At 32.6% G+C, this 20619-nt stretch overlaps 1 protein-coding gene across 1 annotated transcript in view; it reads right to left on the minus strand.

Annotated features, from left to right (window-relative positions):
- LOC140446295 (glutamate receptor ionotropic, kainate 2) overlaps window positions 1–20619 on the minus strand; it is a 429700-nt gene that overhangs the window by 56974 nt on the left and 352107 nt on the right. Inside the window, exons 12-13 of the mRNA XM_072538832.1 lie at window positions 11484–11644; window positions 4437–4530 (exon numbers count right to left, since the gene is read on the minus strand). Of these exons, the coding sequence (XP_072394933.1) occupies window positions 4437–4530; window positions 11484–11644 (255 nt within the window). The remainder of the gene's footprint in view (window positions 1–4436; window positions 4531–11483; window positions 11645–20619) is intronic.

Consider the following 20619-nt stretch of genomic DNA (forward strand, 5'->3'; position numbering starts at 1 on the left):
TTTATGTTTATGCCCTTGTCGGTCAGTTTTGCCCTTTTACATATATATTCCAAAAGCATAGTGAACAGTTTCGGCGATATGGTATCCCCCTGGCGTACTCCATGTTGTATCGGGAATTTCTGGGTTTGACGATCACCCACTCAAACACTAGCTGTTGCGTTTTGGTATATGTGTTTAATTATATTTATATACCGATAGTCAATTCGGCATTCTGTCAAGGCTTCCAACATTTCTTGTTGATTTACGGTGTCGAATGCCTTTTCATAGTCGACAAATATTAAAAATAGTGGTTTATTATATTCAGTGCATTTTTCTATAAGATTTTTTATAACCAGTAGGTGATCGTTTGTTCCATAGCCTTTTCTAAAACCCGCCTGTTCTATGGGCTGATAAAATTCCAATTTATTTTCTAGTTGTTTCGTAATTATTTTTGTAAATAGTTTATAAATATGTGAAAGTAGACTTATGGGCCTGTAATTCCTGAGGTCGGTAGCATCCCCTTTTTACCACTGGGTTGGTGTTATTGCTTCCTGCAAACATCTAGTGAATAGTTTGGCAAGGACCTGCCATAATCTTTTTCCAGCCACTTTCAAGGCATCTGCCACTATTTCATCGCCTCCGGGGGACTTATTGTTTTTCATTTCTTGCACTGACCTTCGAACTTCATTGGGTGTTACGTCCGGTAAAATTTCAGATCCCTGATTGATTATCTTTGGTAATGATCCACTGCGGTTACATTGCTGTTCTTTGTATAGTTGTCTATAAAAACTCTCTATCGTATTCATAATTTAAACTCTATCCTCAATGATTTGCCCCTGTCCATTTCTTAATTTGTGGACGTTTTTTCTTCCAATGGACATGCTCTGTCTGAGTACTTTCAAGCTTTTGTTTTCTTCTATGATAAAAAATACTGGGCATAAAATGCATATAAATTGGATTTAAAAATACTGAGCAAATAATGTTTTATTTTGACTTTCTCTGTATTAGATTTAAATGGTATTAGAAAAATAAATTATTTTTATGAATTTTAGCAACCATCCAAAAACTATCGCTACAACAGGTCTTGGGTCGTTGCTTTTATATGCCTTTTTAATTATATAGGGCGTTAAACTGTTACGATTTTCAATAAAATTTTGGTTACAACTTTTTAAATACCTGTATAGCACCTTATACTTTTGTAACAAAGAAGTAGAGGATTTTAAATTTAAAAAAATAAAATACAGGTTGCTCAGTTACAAAAAAAGCTTTTTGATACGGTACAGTGTTATGAAAGACAGTGTATATTTGCAACCCATTTTAAAATGGAAAGCTTACAGCTACCTCTTATATTTGTAAATAAATTTTTTTGTTTTTTTTTTATTAAGAAGAAACATTGCCGCATCCACCAAAAGGTTATTAGCGGCATTACTCAGTAAACAAAACTTTAAATCTGATACAAAATATTAATTGACCTAAGGTAATTTAATAATTTTTTTATGTGATAGTTTTCTCCTAATAAATCTGGTAGAGTATTTGTTATATTGTTTATTGAACGTTCTCTATGGTATTTTGGACAAATGGACGACGGTAAGAGGTGTAACATATAGGTCGCACAGCGGGCGTTCACTGGCCGAAAGTAAATACGAGTGTGTTATCTTAGTGTGTCCTATACGTAGGCGCGTTAGAACAGTTTGAATAAACCGTGTACTAGCACTAGTTTTCCACTGTCGTGTATCTGGTTTTAGCGATCTTAATTTAGATTGCGATAGAAACCATTCGCGCTGCCACTAACCCATCACTTTTTGTTTAAAAAACGTTTTGAGATCTTTACATACACTCTCACGCACTAATTCAGATTCCGCACTTGTTGGTGCATCACGAGCACTACTGTCTGCCTCTTCATTGCCGATGATTCCTATATGCGATAGGATCCACATAAATTTAGGAGTTATGTGGTTCTATTGGGCGATTTGTAGTTCAGTTTTTATTAGTTGCTCCAGTGGCTGTTTAGGATACAGATGCTGTATTGCAAGAAGGGAGCTGAGCGAGTCGGTGAGAAACAGAGGTTTTGAAATTCTTGAGATTTTTGCATGTTTTAGGGCACAGTACAAAGCAAACAGTTCAACGGGGAAAACACTTGAGCTAGGCGATAATTTAAATTTGAAAGTAGACGTTGAAGTAACAAATGCACAACCGATGCCATCAGTAGATTTAGATGCATCGGTAAAGATGTTTGTGCAGTTAAGGTAGTCTCTTTCAAGAATCTCATTTAGTTTGTTTTTGATTAGTATGTTGTTATTGCATTTTTTGGAGAACTTCATTAAAGAGGTGTTGCAATTTGGGATGCTTATCAACCATGGAGTCAGATGTTAGATGTTATAGTAAAATGCATCTGGGATTGTTGTGTCAAAATTATTCAGAATTGATCTTACTCGTGTGTAATAAGGTTTTCCAGTACGAGGTTTATTAAAGAGAAAGTCAAGATTAGTTTTAGAAAAAGTATTTTTGAAAAGTGGATGACCCTTATTAGCAGCTACAGAAGAAGCGTGTGAAAGTGTTAAAAGTGCCCGCCTATACTGCAATGATGGTTCTCCAGTTTCGGAATGTAAGATTTCTATGGGTGAAGTGTGAAAAGCTCCGAGAACGATCCGAAGTGCAGCATTGTGGATTGTATCTAACGGTTTTAGGGTACTCTTGTTTGCGGAGGCATAAACAATTGAACCGTAATCGAGCTTGGATCTAATTAGTGTTTTATACAGAAGGAGTAGTGTAGAGAAGTCGGAACCCCAGAAACGATTTGATACGGTTTTAAGCAAATTGAGTCTTTTGTTGCATGTTAGCACCAAGTGTTGTATGTGCTTTTTCCAGGAAAGTTTTTGATCCAGCCACATACCAAGGAATTTTACGGAGTTTTGGAAGGGAATGATGCTGTTGTAAAGATAAAGGACTGGTGTAATGCATGATTTTTTCGTAAATACCATACCAGTTGTCTTTGTCATGGAGAATTCGAAGCCTGTAGTAGCTGTCTATTCATCTAGTTGGGTTAAAAATGTCTGTACTATTCTGAACATAGATTCTTTTTGTGCTCCTTTAATGTACACCAATAAATCGTCGGCATAGAGGCGAGCTTTGAGAAATTTTTGTGTTATTTGTTTAATATGTTGATTATGGCAACTAGAAATAGAGTAATAGGGTAGGACTAAGTACTGAGCCTTGTGGGGTACTGTTTTCTGCAGTATAAAAATCAGAATAAACGAACTCTTACTTGGAAAGAAAAGTCTTTTAACAAATTTTCGTTATAGGCTAAGCAGTGTCCTCTAATATTGGATGCGTGCAATTTTTTAATGTTGTTGAATCTCCAACACGTATTGAAGGCTTTCTTTATATCGAAGAAAATAGCTATGCACATTTGATTCATTGCTAAAGCTTCTTGGACATCACTTTGTAAGTCTACGATATTGTCCATTGCTGATCGATTACGTCTGAAGCCGTTTTGCTCTGGTAAGAAGAAATGAGATTTTCCAGTGTCCACATAAGCCGGGCATTGACTATTTTCTCCATTAATTTAGCCATGGCACATGTTAGAGAGATGGGTCTGTACGATTCTGGATCAAGTCGAGGCTTTCTGGATTTAAAAAAACGGCAAAATTTATTGTCGTTGTTGCCAAATTTGATTGAAAATTTGCAGTAGATGTTGTTTTGCTAAGATTGATAAATGCTTTGAGAATAAAACAGAAATAATTTTTTTTGTTATCTCGTATAATAATACATATAACGGACTTTCTAACAAAAGTTGATCACCGTGTATAACTGTTTCTTTAATATATAATTTAACTAGTTTTCATGATCGTCCGGTGCTTACCTTTACTTTTATATTAAAAATTATGAGCTTTAAGTAATAATCGAATGTAACCTATAATCTTCCCACCTGTACAATACTGAGTTACCGTAAGATAAATAATTTTTATATTTATGTATGTTTAGGAAAATATTTGACGATGTTTACCTATTTACTAGGACTCAAATTATCCCACGTGCACTAGCCCTAGAACAACGACAGTATACTAGTGTGACTACATCATTTCTTAGAAATTCAACCATTTACAGTATAAGCCATATCGTTAATAGAAGTGCTAGTGACAATATCGATAAGATCATTTATCTCTCTTGATTGTTACTTAGCAATTAGCAATAGATCCTGGTAGAGTTTTATTTTACATAATGCTTTAGCTAGAAATATATTATCGTTTACACGTTCTGACCAAAGTATGTGGCGATGATACTACTAATAAAAATTTGAAATAGAAAAACGTTTTATTTATTATATACCAAAACCGGTGGGTAAATATATCTAAAAACCCTCAAGCAGAAAATACGTTTTGGACGAGCACAAAAAAACAACTCTATTGAAAATAACTAGCGTTTGATAGCGATAAATGTACCCCTACGGATAATACCTTTGGATTAAGGTCGGACCCTTGTTGCATTAAGGACCCTATCGCGAACCAAAAACTGTTTCCCAAAGTAAAGCCGTTTTCTAAAACATCTAGACTCTTGTCGCATTCTTCCAGCGAACACTTATGCTCCATATCATGGTCGTGTTCACACATCAGATCAATGTCCTCCAGTTCGACGCGTTTCTGAACCTTTTCCGGAGAAATCTGTTACTGGGCCAAATTACAAGGTTACAATATTATTTTGATTTTATACACTTTTTGTGATCAGAAGAAAACAAAATTAAAAGCAATATTATTGCCATAACAATGAATAATTCTAATACATTTATTTAAAAACAATAAATAAATTTAGCATTAGACAGCGTGTCTCCGAAAATAGTGTGTTCCTCTAAGGTATGAATATAATACACAATTTAGAACAAAAAAGTTCAATAATATTTTGTTTTTCTAGAGTTAACCGTTTCCAGAAACAAAATAACTTGTTTTCTATATACGTAAATTTTTATTTTCAGAAAATTAAATAATCTGGCAACGTCATGAGCAGTGACAAGCGCTTCTAAATAACAACTCGTTTGTGACATATATCTTTATGTTAAAATGTCAATGATTTACAATAAAAACAGTTTACAAACAGCCAACCTTTATTAATTCTAATTTATATTTTTACACTATGCTCGGACTATTATTAATTTGTATACTTGTGAACTAAAATTAAGATACTTTTACTTACTTAACAATAATTATTACAATAAAAGTTCAAAATGACCTCCACCTGCGCAAACACATGCATTAATACAACGAATCCATTAGTTAATAATGCCAAAGTTAATCAAAAATTCGTTATCGTAATCTAGGTTCTGTTCGATTTCATCTCAATTATCATAAACTAAAAATTTTAGATTCCTACTATTCCATATATATATATTTAGGGATTCTACAGTATTCACTGCCTTCCCTCGCTCAACTGTTTCCATCTCTCTCTGTTGTTCCATTCTCCATCGTTTAGGCCTCTCTTACTCATGGCGTCGTCTATTTCGTTCCTCCAGGATTGTCGGGGTCGTCCTCTTTTCCTCCTTCCTATGGGGCTCCATTCGGTTATTCTCTTTATCCATCTGCTGTCGCTAGTTCTTCTTACATGTCCATACCACTTTAGTCTTTTTGTTCTATATATCTTAGTATGTCTGTTTCTATTGATGTTCTTTGCTTTATTTCGTCATTACTTCTATCCATTCTTGTCACTCTGCAGCATCTTCGCAGGCATTTCATCTCTGTTGCTACTATCTTACTGCTGTTTTTCTTGTTTATGATCCAATTTTTAGCCCCATATGTCATAATACTTCGCACTAATGTTTTATAAATCTGAGTTAACCTACTATTCCAACTACGAGCATAAGTGATATCAAGAAGATTTTTAACAACTCTGGTAAAATGTGCGGCAGCTCCGTCATGAAGAAACCACGTTTCACAACGTGTTTGCAAAGGCACGTCTTCAAGAAGTATCGGCAAAACATTTTGTAAGAAATTAATGAAGGCATCTCCATTTAGTGTTCTGAGTAATTCATATGGTCTTATCAAAGTATTGTTAATTGTTCCAGCGCATAAATGTATGCTTAATTTTTGTTTAACGTTTGTCCTACGTAAAATAAGGATTCTGGACACACAATATATGTGGCAACTGTAAAAATTATATACAGCCTTTCTTGTGAAACATGCTTTATAACACGGGAATGGGAAATTCAGGTTCCCTGATGAGTTAAACTTGAAACCATCTACAAAATGGTAATCTTCGAGGAAGATCATCTTGGTGTAAATCTTGTACTCTCTGATAATGGTATGAATGTAGAAGTTGTTCCCGAAATATTTTATGAACAACCTTTTTTGAAATTCCAACCATTTTAGCCACCGTTCGTGTACTTACATTTGGATTATTCTCCACAGCATCTACATTTAATCAACGGATACTTCTTGTTCTTCCACTATTTTTTTTTTTGGGTACAACAGAACCCATTTCTAATAATCTTTGAGAAATATTTAACAAAAGTTCGAGCATTATGAGTTCGCCTTTCGGGATACCGATGCACATATATTTGAACAGCTAAAAAACTGTTACCATAAATCATTCATGTCAAAATAATCATGGTACTCATTAATCGAAAACAGTTTCGTGGTAATACTAAACATGATTTTTCCAAAATATCTGTTTACTAAAATGTTTACTGCCTACGTTTAGTTTTTCGTACTGCACGTAGTTGACAGATTTCTTTCTGCATACTAATATGTATTTTTTGTTTGTTTGTTTTTCTTGTTTTTTTTGTTAAAAAAAAAAGACTTTTTTGATCTAAATGTTCCTTTCTACCTGCTCCTTTAATGAACGTTATATTTTCGGGGGACCCTGTGTATACTCTCACTACTCAAAATTGATATTAGTAAATGAAAAAAAAATAATAAATAAAAGAAAATGCATTAGGTCATTAATAAATAAATATTATATCCAAAGCAAAAGAGTGGCTTTAGGTAAATGGTGGACCACTTTTCCAGTATTGCTGAGAGTAATTAAATGATATGAATAAAAGATATGATAAGATCAAGCACAGCTTTTTTAATAAAATTATGTGCAACATTGGAAATGAACATTGTAATATTGTGTGTAAAGTTGGAAAGATTTCTCAGCTATAAGAGACAAAATAGAAGGAAAAATATTCTTAACAGGTAGTTTTAATGGCAGACTAGACAATTTGCATAAAGAAGTAATAAGAAAACAACAGAAACCAGAAAAAACAAATAATACTTAAGTTTTGTTTATTGCTTAATTAAATCATAGCTCATAGTTTCTATAAACCCAGAAACATACACAAATACACTAGAAAAGTGAAAGGTAGAGAGGACAAATCATTAGTTAATTATATATTAAAAAAAAACATGGAAAGTCAATAATATAGACAAAAGTCTGGAGAATACCAGAAATAGTTAGTGACCAGTTTTTACTAATACCGTTGATTGAATAACCCAAATAATGCACATATGCACAATGCACAATGCTAATACACAAAATTGAAGAAAAATCAAAGTAGGAAAATTAACAAACCTTATAATCAGCAAAAAATAAAATCGAAACTACAGTATTGAATACACACGAAAATACAGTCGAATCCGTTTGTTGGAATAGCGTTCTTGCCAACCAAAATTATTCCCATACCCAGATATTCTAATATCAGATCATTGGTGGCTAAATAAACGACAATAACAACAACCACAAGTGAACCAAACAACAAGAGGTCCACTTGCTGAAGGTCCAGTGCTGGAACATCAGCCGGCGCTCACTCAAGCAGGACGACCGAGGCAGTGCATGAAATGGACTGTACCTATAAAGCATAAAAAAAACATTTTACGCTTTTGTTAAAAGGTGACGAAACTCAGTCGAGAAACGATTGGGTAAATTTTGTAAAGAATGCCTAGAGATTAACGTATCTGTAAAGCCAATAGTAGATCAATACTGGGTAATTATAAGAACTAGCCTTATATGTATTGGAAAAACCACGAAATGGATACGAGGAGTAAAAACTTGAAAAGTATTTAAAAGAGTTGAAGAAACAATTCTAAAGACTCCAAAACAGTTACAATATGATTATGAAGACAACGCTGCATAAGATTGTCTGGATATATTAAAACAAAACTCTTCGTTTATTCGAATACAATGTAAGTAACAACCAAAAACTCGACAATATACTATTTGAGCATGCAGAGAAGGCTTTTTATAGAAAACTCAATTCCACTGTAGCAAAAAAAATCCTACCCAAGCCCAAAAGGAATTCACGAGTTTTGGGAATAAGAATACTAGATCGATTGAAGACATGACGTGAAGTGTTGACAACAACTGTCAACACTTCAGTTATATTCCTTATAGACCTTTCACTACTGAATAAGGCTCTAACATTATCAAAGAACTTTATAACTGGAAATATCCAGGAGCAAACGGAGTTCAAAACTTTTGGCAGAAAATACAATCACTTTTTACTCAAGGAACTACTTATCTAATACCTACAATCAAAATAACAACCAAGATCCAGCCAAATATTGCCCAATTACTTGTCTTTTAATTTTGTACAAACATCCTGTGAAGCCCAACACTGTTCTCTAAACAGTATCATAGAGCCTCAATAGAAAGGATACGCTAAGGGTTCCATGGGGCTGCAAAGAACAACTTATAATCGACTGTCATTTCTAACCAGGCATACACGAAAAAAGGAACATTTTTACTTCTTTTTTTGACTACATGAAGACCTTTAATTTAGTACCGCAGGAATGGTTATTTAAACTAAGTTGATAATAATATAGTAACCTTTTTAAAGCATATAATGACGAAGTACAAAACTACAATCTATCGAAACTACAATACTTTGGTTCTGCCTAGCAGCGATGAACCCACTATCTCTGCTACTGAACTTCACTGACTCAGATTTTAGCATCAACAATAACAATAGTGTATTATAAATATAGTCAGAGGAAACGTTCAGTTTCGATATGCAAGATGACTAACAGACCAAGGCAATAAGTGAAAATATTAAACGAATCTCAAAATAAAGCAAGTGTGGACAATTGACCATAAACAAATCAAATCAAACTAACTTTTAAGTTCGTTCAAAGAGTAAGACAGCTAAATCGATCAATCTTAATAGAAAAGATCATATCTATTTAAGGGAATAAATACGTACGGCGGTTCCGCGCTTAGCTACTCATTTGGTATTGTAAAGTGGTCAAAAACGTGTACTTCGTGTACACTTCTTACAAAGGCGCAAAAACACCATTCACGCAGTGTAGTAGAGAGAACAACATTAATGCGGCATCAAGGAGAAAGGAGATATATGGACATAGGTGGACAACTGGATAAACAGGATGCTAATTTAAAACCTATTATCAGGAGCAGGTTGTGGCATCTAGTTTACATCGAGCTGTATGTGACACAATATGTATATTCATTGACATCAGGAAAGATGTTTCATACTAGTGATAGGTAAGATGTAGGAAGATGTAGTAAGATGTAGGAAAGATGTTTCATACAGATATTTCAACTCATACTAGTTAATAAACTTATTAGACAGACAACACTAATAGATATGGTGATACTTAACAATAATAATCTTCGTGTTAAAAATACAACAATAAAATCTCCAAGGACCTCCTTCTTAGTCCTAATCCCTTTTGGGATATGGTGACACCATCAAGCCTTTACAGTTTTTTCACGATTTCCTTCCATCCTTCCCTGTCCTGGGCTAGTTATTCGGCTTCATGTAACCTTTGGTTAATCAATATTTTTGTTTGATCTACCCAACGTCTTGGAGATCTTCCCCTATATCTCTTTCCTTCAACTCTAGACTATCAGTTTTTCAATCGTACCTGTTCTTCTAGCAATGTGTCCAAAATACTGCAAATATGTCTGTTGTATTTCATTAAGCAATCTATCTTCTTCTTCTTCTTGTGCCACTTCTATCGGAGATTGTAAATCATCAAGGCTATCCTGACCTTGTTTACAGTTGACCTAAAGAGTTCATTAGTAGTACAGCCAAACCACTCTCTCAAATTACGCAGCCATGACATTCTTCTACAGCCTGGAAGCAATCTATCCTTTACTTTAAGTTGTTCTAATATCGATACGTTAGTGCGATGATCAATCCAGGATATTCTTAACATGTGGCGGTATACCCACATTTTAAAAGCGTCTAGTTTATTTTTATACGCTTACTTTAAGGTCCACGTTTTGGATGCATATGTGGCTATGGGAAAAATGAGTGCCCTTACCAGCCTTAGTTTTATGTGTATTATTATGCTAGAATTTTTCAAATTTGTTACCAGTTTCATCATAGCAGTTCTAGCAATAGTCAACCTTCTACGTATCTCTCAGTCACACACTCTGTCATTTGTTATTAGAGACCCCAGGTATATGAAACTATTTACTACTTCAAAGTCCCCAATTTCTTTAATGCATTGAAGATTATTCCGAGCTCTTTGTCTTATTCCTATTTAGCTTTAGTCCATATGTTTTGCTTTTATCCTCCAGACATTATGTCCTTCATTTCTTCTTAATTTGCCGATTATTAAAGTGTCATCAGCATATCTCAAGTTACTGATTTTTTGAACTATTTGACCAGAAGATACCTATTATTCCATCTACTACTAGAGTTATTTGTAAGAGCCTGGTAGGGAAGATAAAACAGCTAGGTCTTAATGGATCTTACTGAATATTTTTATAATCCAATGCAGAAAACAGTATTGATATTAACATCTAGATGCATAAGAAAATTTTTGGGAGATACTGCGACCAACCAGTAATCTAAGGCCTGATGACACGGAAAAATTTTTACCACAACTGAATCCTCTTGAAACCATAAGTATCTGAGATGAGTGAAATTTCCCCTTAAATGAAATGTCAGCCGTATGGCTAAATCTGAATAATACTATCACGTACATACTATGTACAATCATATATGTATGGGAGCATAGAATTTATGTATCTCTTGAAATTTTTTTGCAGCGATTTCTACGTTTAAATAAGATAGACGATCAAGACTTGTGAAAAAATCTATTTTTCCAATTAGGGTGAAGTTATATGCAGTATGAGTGTTGCTAGAGCATCCAGTCCAGAAGTTACCGAATTAACTTGTAATTTAATTTTTTTTAAAAATATTCAAAATATATTGTTAAAAAATAATTCTATAATTAAGATAAATTTGAGAATACTTCACTTAATTTTTTTATTTTTAATAGTGGTAAATAAATCTAAAATAAAAAGTTAGCAAATTTGGGACATTAGATTTAATACTATGAATTTATGATAAATATTAATGTGTGCATATATTACAAAATTATGTGCAATTAATTTGAGATATAAACTTGACAACCTTGTAATTTATCCTACTCGGCACTTTTTCAATACATTCTCCGAAATGATCTATTTCTGAAATTTCATCCTCGGATTCGTCGCTGCATATTCCAGAAGTGCCCTCACAAGAGAGGTGTTCGCACTCTTCTCCATATTTTTTCCATAGGCACTCCTCGCACGGCTCGATCTCTCTCCATTCTTTCGGAGAAACTCTGGCAGCGATCCAGATCGTTAAAGAAACAAGAACGTATCCGGCTACCATGTATAACCATATTTCAATGGCCAAGGGCGTCAAAAAGGCGAACAGTTTGGTGGGAGCGCGCACTGATACCTTCAACAATCAAACAAAAAGTTAAGGATAGCATCCGTAACGAATTCTCCAATTGACGTTCAATTTTTTTCATTTCCAGTTTTATATACTCAAATAGAAAAATGATCAATATCAAAACATCAGATTAAACTAATCGTTTGGAATATTATTGTGCAACGGCATAGAAAAGTGATATAAATTATAAAAGAAACAAAATAAAAAATTTGGTAATGTAATTAATAAAATGATGGTCAAATAAAAAAGATAATATTAAAATGACAATAATTTTTACACAATTATTACAATATAATATAAAAATATAAAATAAAATGAAATTGTTATTACGATTTAAATTATACTGCTGTAAAAATTGTTTTAAGGTATATTCTTATTGAAACATATTATACAGGGTCAATTATTATAACCATTTGCACAAATGCTAATGTTAACTTAATTGAATAAAAATATAGCTATTAAGCCAAATCTTAATTAATTCTATATTCTTGTGGAAAAAGTTAATGTTTGTTATTTTGTTTTTGTTAACAATTTGACTGTATATTTATAAATTCTTATCAAAATCTGTACATACATAAGTTTAGACAGGGTGTATAATTTTATTTATTATTTCACATCGTTTTTATAGGAAAAGAGACGTGGATAATGTTTGATAATGAAAATGAATCGGATATATCCTACCGATAGTGAGCTATGGATATGGAACTTGGGTGTTGACTCTGAATCTGTAACCCGGATAGACATCTTTAAAAGAAATGTACTCAGATAAATGCTGCGCCCTATAAATGAGAACAACAGGTAGCGAATCAGATACAATTTTGAAGACGTTTGTTAAGGGAGGTCAGGGCTCAAATTGAGCTGTAAAGCCATTAGATTAATAGGTTAAATAATTTGGATAATGTTCTGGACACAAAAAAACATGTTTTTTATACAAAAACCGTTTAAATGGAACATTTTCTTAACGATGAATTGAAAGGAAATGACTTTGAATGACCACCAAGAACTTCTAAATAGAGTCCGCTTGAATTTTATTTTTGAAGACAATGGAAGTCGTTAGTTTGTCCCTATAAAACTAATTCACCCTCTAGACATTATGTGAAATTGTTTATAGCTGTACTTGAATATATGTTCAAGCGAATGGCACGAGAGGATAATATGGGAATTAATATAAATGGAGAGGACTTGAACCACCTAAGATTTGCCGATGACATCGTTATATGTAATAGAGCTGATAAAGCTACAAAAATGCTGAAAACGCCTTATGAAGCATCAAAAACAATTGGTCTTAAAATAAACACTTCACAGACAAAATTTATAACTTACCTTGTAGTCAGCGATAAAATTCAGATTGAAAGCAATAGCATTGACCAAGTAATAGTTTACAAATATGTCGGTAATGAGATTCGCTTAGGCCAACGTAATAAAATAACTAATTAATATTTCAGTTTGTTTAAAAGTAAAGGTTTTTAGCCAATGCGTGTACCCGGTCCTTACATATGGTGCAGAAACGCTAACTGTGACAAAAGTAACAATAAATAAAATAAGAGTTACACAACACTCTATGGAAAGATCAATATTAGGTATTACTGTTGACGATAAAGTACCAAAACAAGAAATAAGAAAAAGAACCAAGAGTTACGGATGCAGTTGAAAAAGTAGCCATGGGTAAATGGGCTTGGGCCGGACATGTTTAACGAAAGATAGATGGACGAAACGAATTCTTGAATGGCGACCAAGACAAAAGGCATATTGAAACAGAGGACGACCACCAACTATAAGGACAGATGATATAAAGCGAATCACCACAAATTGGAAAAAGCTCAACATAGAAATCGGTGGAAAATTTTACAGGTCTACCGGTTAATTGCGTTTTCCTCAAAAACGGTTTAAATTGTTGTGTTTAAACAAGAGTAACAAACTTTAGTTATGCTTTTTTTTTTTGAAAAAGAAAATTTTTTCTCAATATTGTATTAAGCAATAATTGTGTCAAGAGCTATTTTGGTCCACAACAACATAACGCTATACTTTGCTCCGATAGTTATAATTCACCCTATATGTCAGTTAAATTATAAAATATTATGTCAATTAGCAAAACTTTATTGTATACATAAAATAGCGTCTACATAAAAATAATTTTAACTTCTTCCTTTCTGTCTAGTATAACTAAATATACTTATTGATTTACCTATTACAAAAAGTTAACATACAAAATGGGTATGAGAAAGATCAACATATTTTTAAGAACAAAAGTGGAAATATGAAAGTTTCTTAGTTTTAGAAACCAAAATTCAGATTATTGCTCAAATATGTGCATTTTAAAATTTTCAAAGCAGAACGGAGCGACATGGTGAATCTTAACACAGTTCACAACGTATCAATTTATTTAGGTAAGAATCTTGCGTGAACTGGTTTTTTCGCTTAAAACGAATCAATAAAGATACAGAAAAAAAAGTAATATATGTATATATATATATATATATATATATATATATATATATATATATACATATATAATAGACAATAGACAGTAATAATATAATAACTTCATACAGACGTTCCGGCATCATCTAAGAATAAAAACAAAAAGTCGAAATATAAAGATTTCTTTTTTTTTTGAAACCAAAATTAAGATTATTGCCTTAATTTTTATAGTGGAGGCACTATACTAAAATTAAATCTTAACTGTCTTTCCTGTATCTTTATTTACTTATTTTGAGTATAAGAAACAAGTTCACGAAAAGTTCTTGCCTAGGTGAACCAATATGTTGTGGAGTGCAAATTTGAATTCTCCATGTCACTCCCTTCATTGTTTGTTTTGCTTTGAAAATAATTGTCGAAGGCATTGATTTAAGCAATAGTCTGAATTGTGGTTTCAAAAAACTAAGAAATCTTTTATTAATTACTATGTAAATGGGAATAAGTAACAATTACAGGTTAAAATACGTTTATTGACGTTTCAATTTTCACTTTCTCAAAAATTTTTGAGAAAATTTTCCGAAGTAGAAATTGAAACGTCAATAAACGTATTTTAACTTTAAATTGTGGCTTATTCCCATTTAAATAGTAATTAATTTAAAATGCCACAAGAAAATAGCTTCAGAACAATATTAAGAAATCTTCGTACTTCGACTTTTTGTTTTTATTCTTAGATAGCGCTGTAACGTGTCTATGAAGTTATTTTATTATTATTTCTTTTGACGAAAAAGATTTGATTTCACGTTAAATGCTTCTGCATAGTCGCTCTGAAGAATCCAGATAGGACGAAATATCTATAAGCGAATAGTAAAGACACTATACTAAAATTAAATCTTAACTGTCTTTTCTGTAAACATGTTTTCTTATTTTTGGTATAGACTTTTGGTTTTGGCCTTCTTGATACAAATCCAAGATTTCGCTCAATGAGTCGTCGGTTTGAATCTGGTAGGGAAACGAAATTGTTTAACTTCCAAAAAACAAGAAATTACTGTCGTGTATATCGGATTGGAATGTGTTTAAGATGCTGCAGTCATTCGGATTAAACAAATGCCTCTTTATAAGGCCAATGATGTTAACTTCTCTTAGCTATTAAATTTGATTTTTGGACTTTACTTCGGATTAAGGAGCAATGCTGATTTGATACTCTAGTGCTATTTTGTTGAATATTTTGGTATATTTTTAACATATCTAGAAGGTGCATACATCGACTAATGTCAGGCCTGATAGGACTTTTATACTTAATTTAAAAAATACTCCATCCACAAATATGCAAACTATTATACGCACAGTGAAACCTTCTCATTATTTTCATTATATTTAACTTCATAAAAAATCCTGAATCCATTTTAAATTAAATATGTCACATAATTATTGCAAAAGTGGATTATACAACCAAACAAATTAATATTTAATGTAAATAAATAGAAACAAAACAAGAGTTAAAAAATAATCTTGTTAAAAACAATTTGAGCCGCTAGTATGCGTCGTATAAATACTTAAAAAAAACACTTTTTTCATTACTTATTAACATTAGTCAACACCGCAACTCTCAAACAAGTGTTACCAATTTATGCCAAAATACCACCTTCGTTCGATTACAGTTACAGTGTGTTCCGAACAAATGTTCTTTATAAAAACGCCTCATAATACATTTATACAAATTAAATGAAACATATTATTGTGTATTTCTTTAAGTTAACATTAATAGAAATCTTTAAATATTATTTTTACGCGTATATAATAAAATATGTCTAGTGGTTGTAATGCCAATGTACTCGGCAAAGTGATTCTAAAAAAGAACACACCTACCTCCTAAATATTTCGTGTTGGTATCATGTGACCTCACGGGCTATGACGCGACTGATAGTTTCTGCCCTTCATGGACGATTTTTAAAAAAATAATTATTTAATTTACAAATGCGAGAGAACTTTATTACGTTCTTAAAAGTTACAATATTAAAATCAGACTTCGCTGTACAAAGTTTCAAATCAGACTGAATAATAATTAATAAAAATGAAATACATTACACATTGGAAAAATAAAACAATAATTCGCAAGTTGCACTTTTATAATCAGGTCGATCATAGTTCAGGTGCTGACGCATCGGATTTAGGGTATTGGCTTATGGGGTCAACGACTATAACTCGCGGATGACGTGCAACGGTAAGTAAATTAGATGACGAAAAGACCTCAAAAATGCCATAATTTTTACAGACTCCAAAAGTGCTACAGCAAAACTAACAAAAACTGGACTAACCAATCCCGAAGATTACATTACCTATATGACAAAAAACTTGATATTAGATGCCAATAATAATAATAACAACATCTTAATTGCCTGGATACTAGGACATGCAGGCATTCTAGGTAATGAAGAGGCAGATACGTTAGCCAATCTAGGTAGAACACTAAATGTACCAAAAGACATTAAAATAGACACAGGAAAGATATTCAACATTACGTCGTCGTGGATGTGAAGAGAGCTAACCCACATTTTCTTAAAAATGTGCTAACTGAAGCATCGCAATCAGAAAGAAAGATTTCATATTTTAGTGAAGAGAGCTAAGTGAATATGTTGTTTCAAATGGTTTATATTCTAAAGTGTGAAAGGACGCTAAGTGAATTCACAATCCTTATTTTTTGGAGTGAAGTGATCTATGCCACTTACCACCACCGGGTACTGAACATATTTTCAGTGGTGAACAGAGCTATCAGACGCTTGAGCTTAGTCTGCAAATAACAACAGACAGATACATTATTATTATACAGTCGATTAGTCACCTTATCGTTAGCTGGGGTTTGCTGGTTACAGTAAAGTCTCACGGTACTCAATATTGCAACAAATATTAAATTTATTTTATGTGAAAGCTTCATTGTCTGGGAGTAGTTATAATCGTAAGATAATTTATATGCAATTTTTATGGAATTGAGCTTAGGTTTAAGACAAGTAGCTGCAGGAAAAGAGGCAAAAATTATTTGATGATTTTCACTCCATTCAAGATAAAAGAGGAAGATGGAACTTTATCAGCAGTAGAATTACGAAAAAAATACCTAATCGGCGATATAAATCAAATAATGAAGATGCCGCCTCTAGATGCAAATACACTATGTTGTACAATTTAAAGTAGGACGACGAGAACACCCAAGTATGTAAAAGGTTTTTTCTGGGTACATTTGATATATCTGGAAAAAAAGTTGAAACGGCATTAAAACATTCAAAGTCGTCAGGTATCATAGAGGAGGACAAGAGAGGTCGAAACTTTCCTCCTAACAAAATCACAGATAATCAAAAGAAGGTAGTACGTAATCACATCAAATCACTACCGGTGATTGATTCTCACTATTGTCGAAGTTCAACCAAGAGGAAATACTTACCTTCTGGTTTGTCTGAAAAACGACTTTACCAGGAATATTTAAAATACTGCGAAGAGTATCAGGAAGATTCAGTGTCGTTTTATTATTATAAACATATATTCAGCATCGAATTTAACTATGGTTTCCACCAACCAAAAAAACACCAATGTAGCTTTAGCACACAATTCGCAAATAAAACCGAAGACGAAAAAGAAAAACATGAAGATCAACACAATCTATATCAACTTCGAAAGAAGGAGGCTAGGGAGCATAAGAAAATTGACAAAGATCGTGCTAAAATTGATAATACTTTCAGCACCTCCACTATGGATATGGAAAAGCATTTACTGACTCCCCAATTAGAAGTGGGGCAATTATATTATAAACGGAAACTAAAAACCTACAATTTTACTGTGTATAATCTCAAAACTACTGTTGCTATTAACTACATGTGGCATGAATTCAATGGTACAAAAGGATCATCAGAAGTAGCTACATGCTTATGAAACATGCTTTCTGAGCTACCATGTGAAGTGAGTGAAGTAACATTTTATTCTGATACTGCAACAGGTCAAAATAGAAATTCTATTTTATCAAATGTTTCTGCAATGTTTATAAAAGCTTTGTATTCTTTTGATAATTTACACATTATTAATCAAAAGTTTATGGAATCCGGACATTCCAAAATGAAATGCGACAGCGTTCATTCTGCGATTGAAAGTGGGGGACGAAAAATAAATATATATGTGCCTGACGGGTGGTACATAGTGGCAAGAACAGCCAAAGTAAATCACCCTCTATAAGTCGTTAAGGAATTAGATTACAGCCATTTTTTAGATTTTAAAACTTACAGCGAAAAATTAGTTGTTAACAAAACGAAGACAGTCGATGGCGATGTTATGAAGTGGCTAAATATCAAATGGCTACAATATAGAAAAGAACACCTTGATATAATCTTCTATAAAACACACCTTAGTCATTTAGAGTTCAAACAATTGTGCATTCGTAGAAACACTCGAGTTGACAACAATGTTTTCAGTGAGGTTCCGAAACTTCATTCTTCTGCTCTAGGAATAGAGCCTAAGAAACTCAAAGATTTAAAAGATCTTTGTAGGTCAGGTACTATCCCAGCAACTTACGATGATTACTACCTCCGACTTTTAAAACCAATAGAGAGAATCGCTGCAGACGATTGGGAATCCAAGTAGCGATAAAATAGGATTTCTGTATAATATTCAATGTTAAATAATATTAAATGTTAAAGACTAAAACCTAAATTGAATTTCTCATACTTTTGTGTTATTTTTGTATCTAAAATTAAACGTTTTAAGCATAATATCATCTTGTATTATTTAATTTCGTAGAATTAGATCTTTTCACAATACAAAAAACAGTATGACTCGTGAAAAGTTATCTAGTGGTGAATGGAGCTAAGTGAACGAAACCCTTCTACCCTCATATAAATCAATGTTTTATCAGTGTTTGGTTTAGTACAAAGTAGGTACACTTTGTTTGATAAATCCTAAAAAATTTTAGGAATAGTTCAATGAACAGGAAACTTATAAGCTAAAATGTATTTTTTCCTGGACATGGTAATCTAAAATGCTCATTATCTCGAAACTGACTTTTGTTGGTTAGCTCCCTTCACATCCACGGCGACGATTATCAAAAACAATATGACAGAAGAATTCCTTCAAACATGTAAGGAGTCTTTGAAACAAAAGGGAAAGCAATATACCATACGTTTAACAAGCTACCATACCTTGATAGGCGGCATATAACCATGATTACCAGAATGCGTACTGGACATTGCCTAACCGGAGAACATTTACACCGAATTGGCATCAAAGACAATCCATACTGTGAATGCGGCTTAACAGAAACATTAAATCATATATTCTTTAAATGTCCCATTAATAAAATTCCAGGAGTAGATCCATATATTTTCATTAAAAAAAGGTTTTGACTAGCCCTGCAATATGAACATAATACTTTCCAACCTAAACTTTGAAATCAGCAAATTTTTAATCAAATTCTTAGCTTATAACAAAATAAAAGTTTTATCGACTGTACATGAATTGTAACCTTATCTTAACAGCTATTGTATTTTGGTTCACCGTTCACCCTTCAAACCATCCGATGACATTCTACACGTCATCGTTTTCAACCTCACCAAAAAAAATCCTTTCTTTCCAAATGAAAAAATATTAGACCTGCAAGTGTAAACTGGCACACCCGCAGCTATAGTTTGTGTTTTAGCTATCGGAATTCATAGGAGTACAGGATACTCGATTGTCTGGAATTCCCACGTAACGAGCTGGCAAATTGCCTAAGTGCAGCTCCAAAAAAAGAAGAGAAGAAAAACAAGTATATTGGGTGGTATAGTATCAGTGCAAACATCTAATTATTAGTAGAAGGTTATTGCATCCAAGTACTATTCACACTATTTTGTAGATCTTTAAAATCAGTTCACAGCCATTTGGAGATATTAAATCAAATTTTGACTCATTCTCAAAAGGGAACGTTTTTCCCATTTCAGAATTTCGAGAAAAAACATTTTAATTTAATATGGATAAAATAAAATAAAGTATATTATGTACATCACAAAAATATAATGGGGCGTTTAAGTATCTTAAAGTGTGTAAAATCTAGTCCAATTTTATTTCTTTAACTAACTTTCTTTCATGTCATATTTTAATATCCAGTTAAAATAACAAATACTTAGATATAGAATAATGGGTACTTTAAACAATCTCTTTTAATAGTTTAAATTTCTGCTGTATATTAGCTGTAAAAATAAAATGCCTTTGTTTTTGTGGACCGGAAAATGGCAATAAAATGCACTCTCAATAACTTTCAATGACATGGACTGCAGTTTTAGTAATAAAACCTGAATAAAGGACTATTAAACAACCGTACCTATTAAAAATGGACATCGCTTAAGAATTCGTAAAACGTGCATTTTAGATTGTGAAATATGACATACTTCTAGTCAAAAACAAAAGATTTCAAATATTTGGAGGCACATGCTCATTGGAATAAAAACTTTAAAGTCATTGTCGAAAATAATACCACTGCAATAGAGAATAATAAACACAATGTACGGTTTATCAAATATGGAAGACAAATCTACGGTAAAATAAATAAAAAA

Source organism: Diabrotica undecimpunctata, chromosome 7, assembly GCF_040954645.1.
Source record: "Diabrotica undecimpunctata isolate CICGRU chromosome 7, icDiaUnde3, whole genome shotgun sequence".
Classification (NCBI taxonomy): domain Eukaryota; kingdom Metazoa; phylum Arthropoda; class Insecta; order Coleoptera; family Chrysomelidae; genus Diabrotica; species Diabrotica undecimpunctata.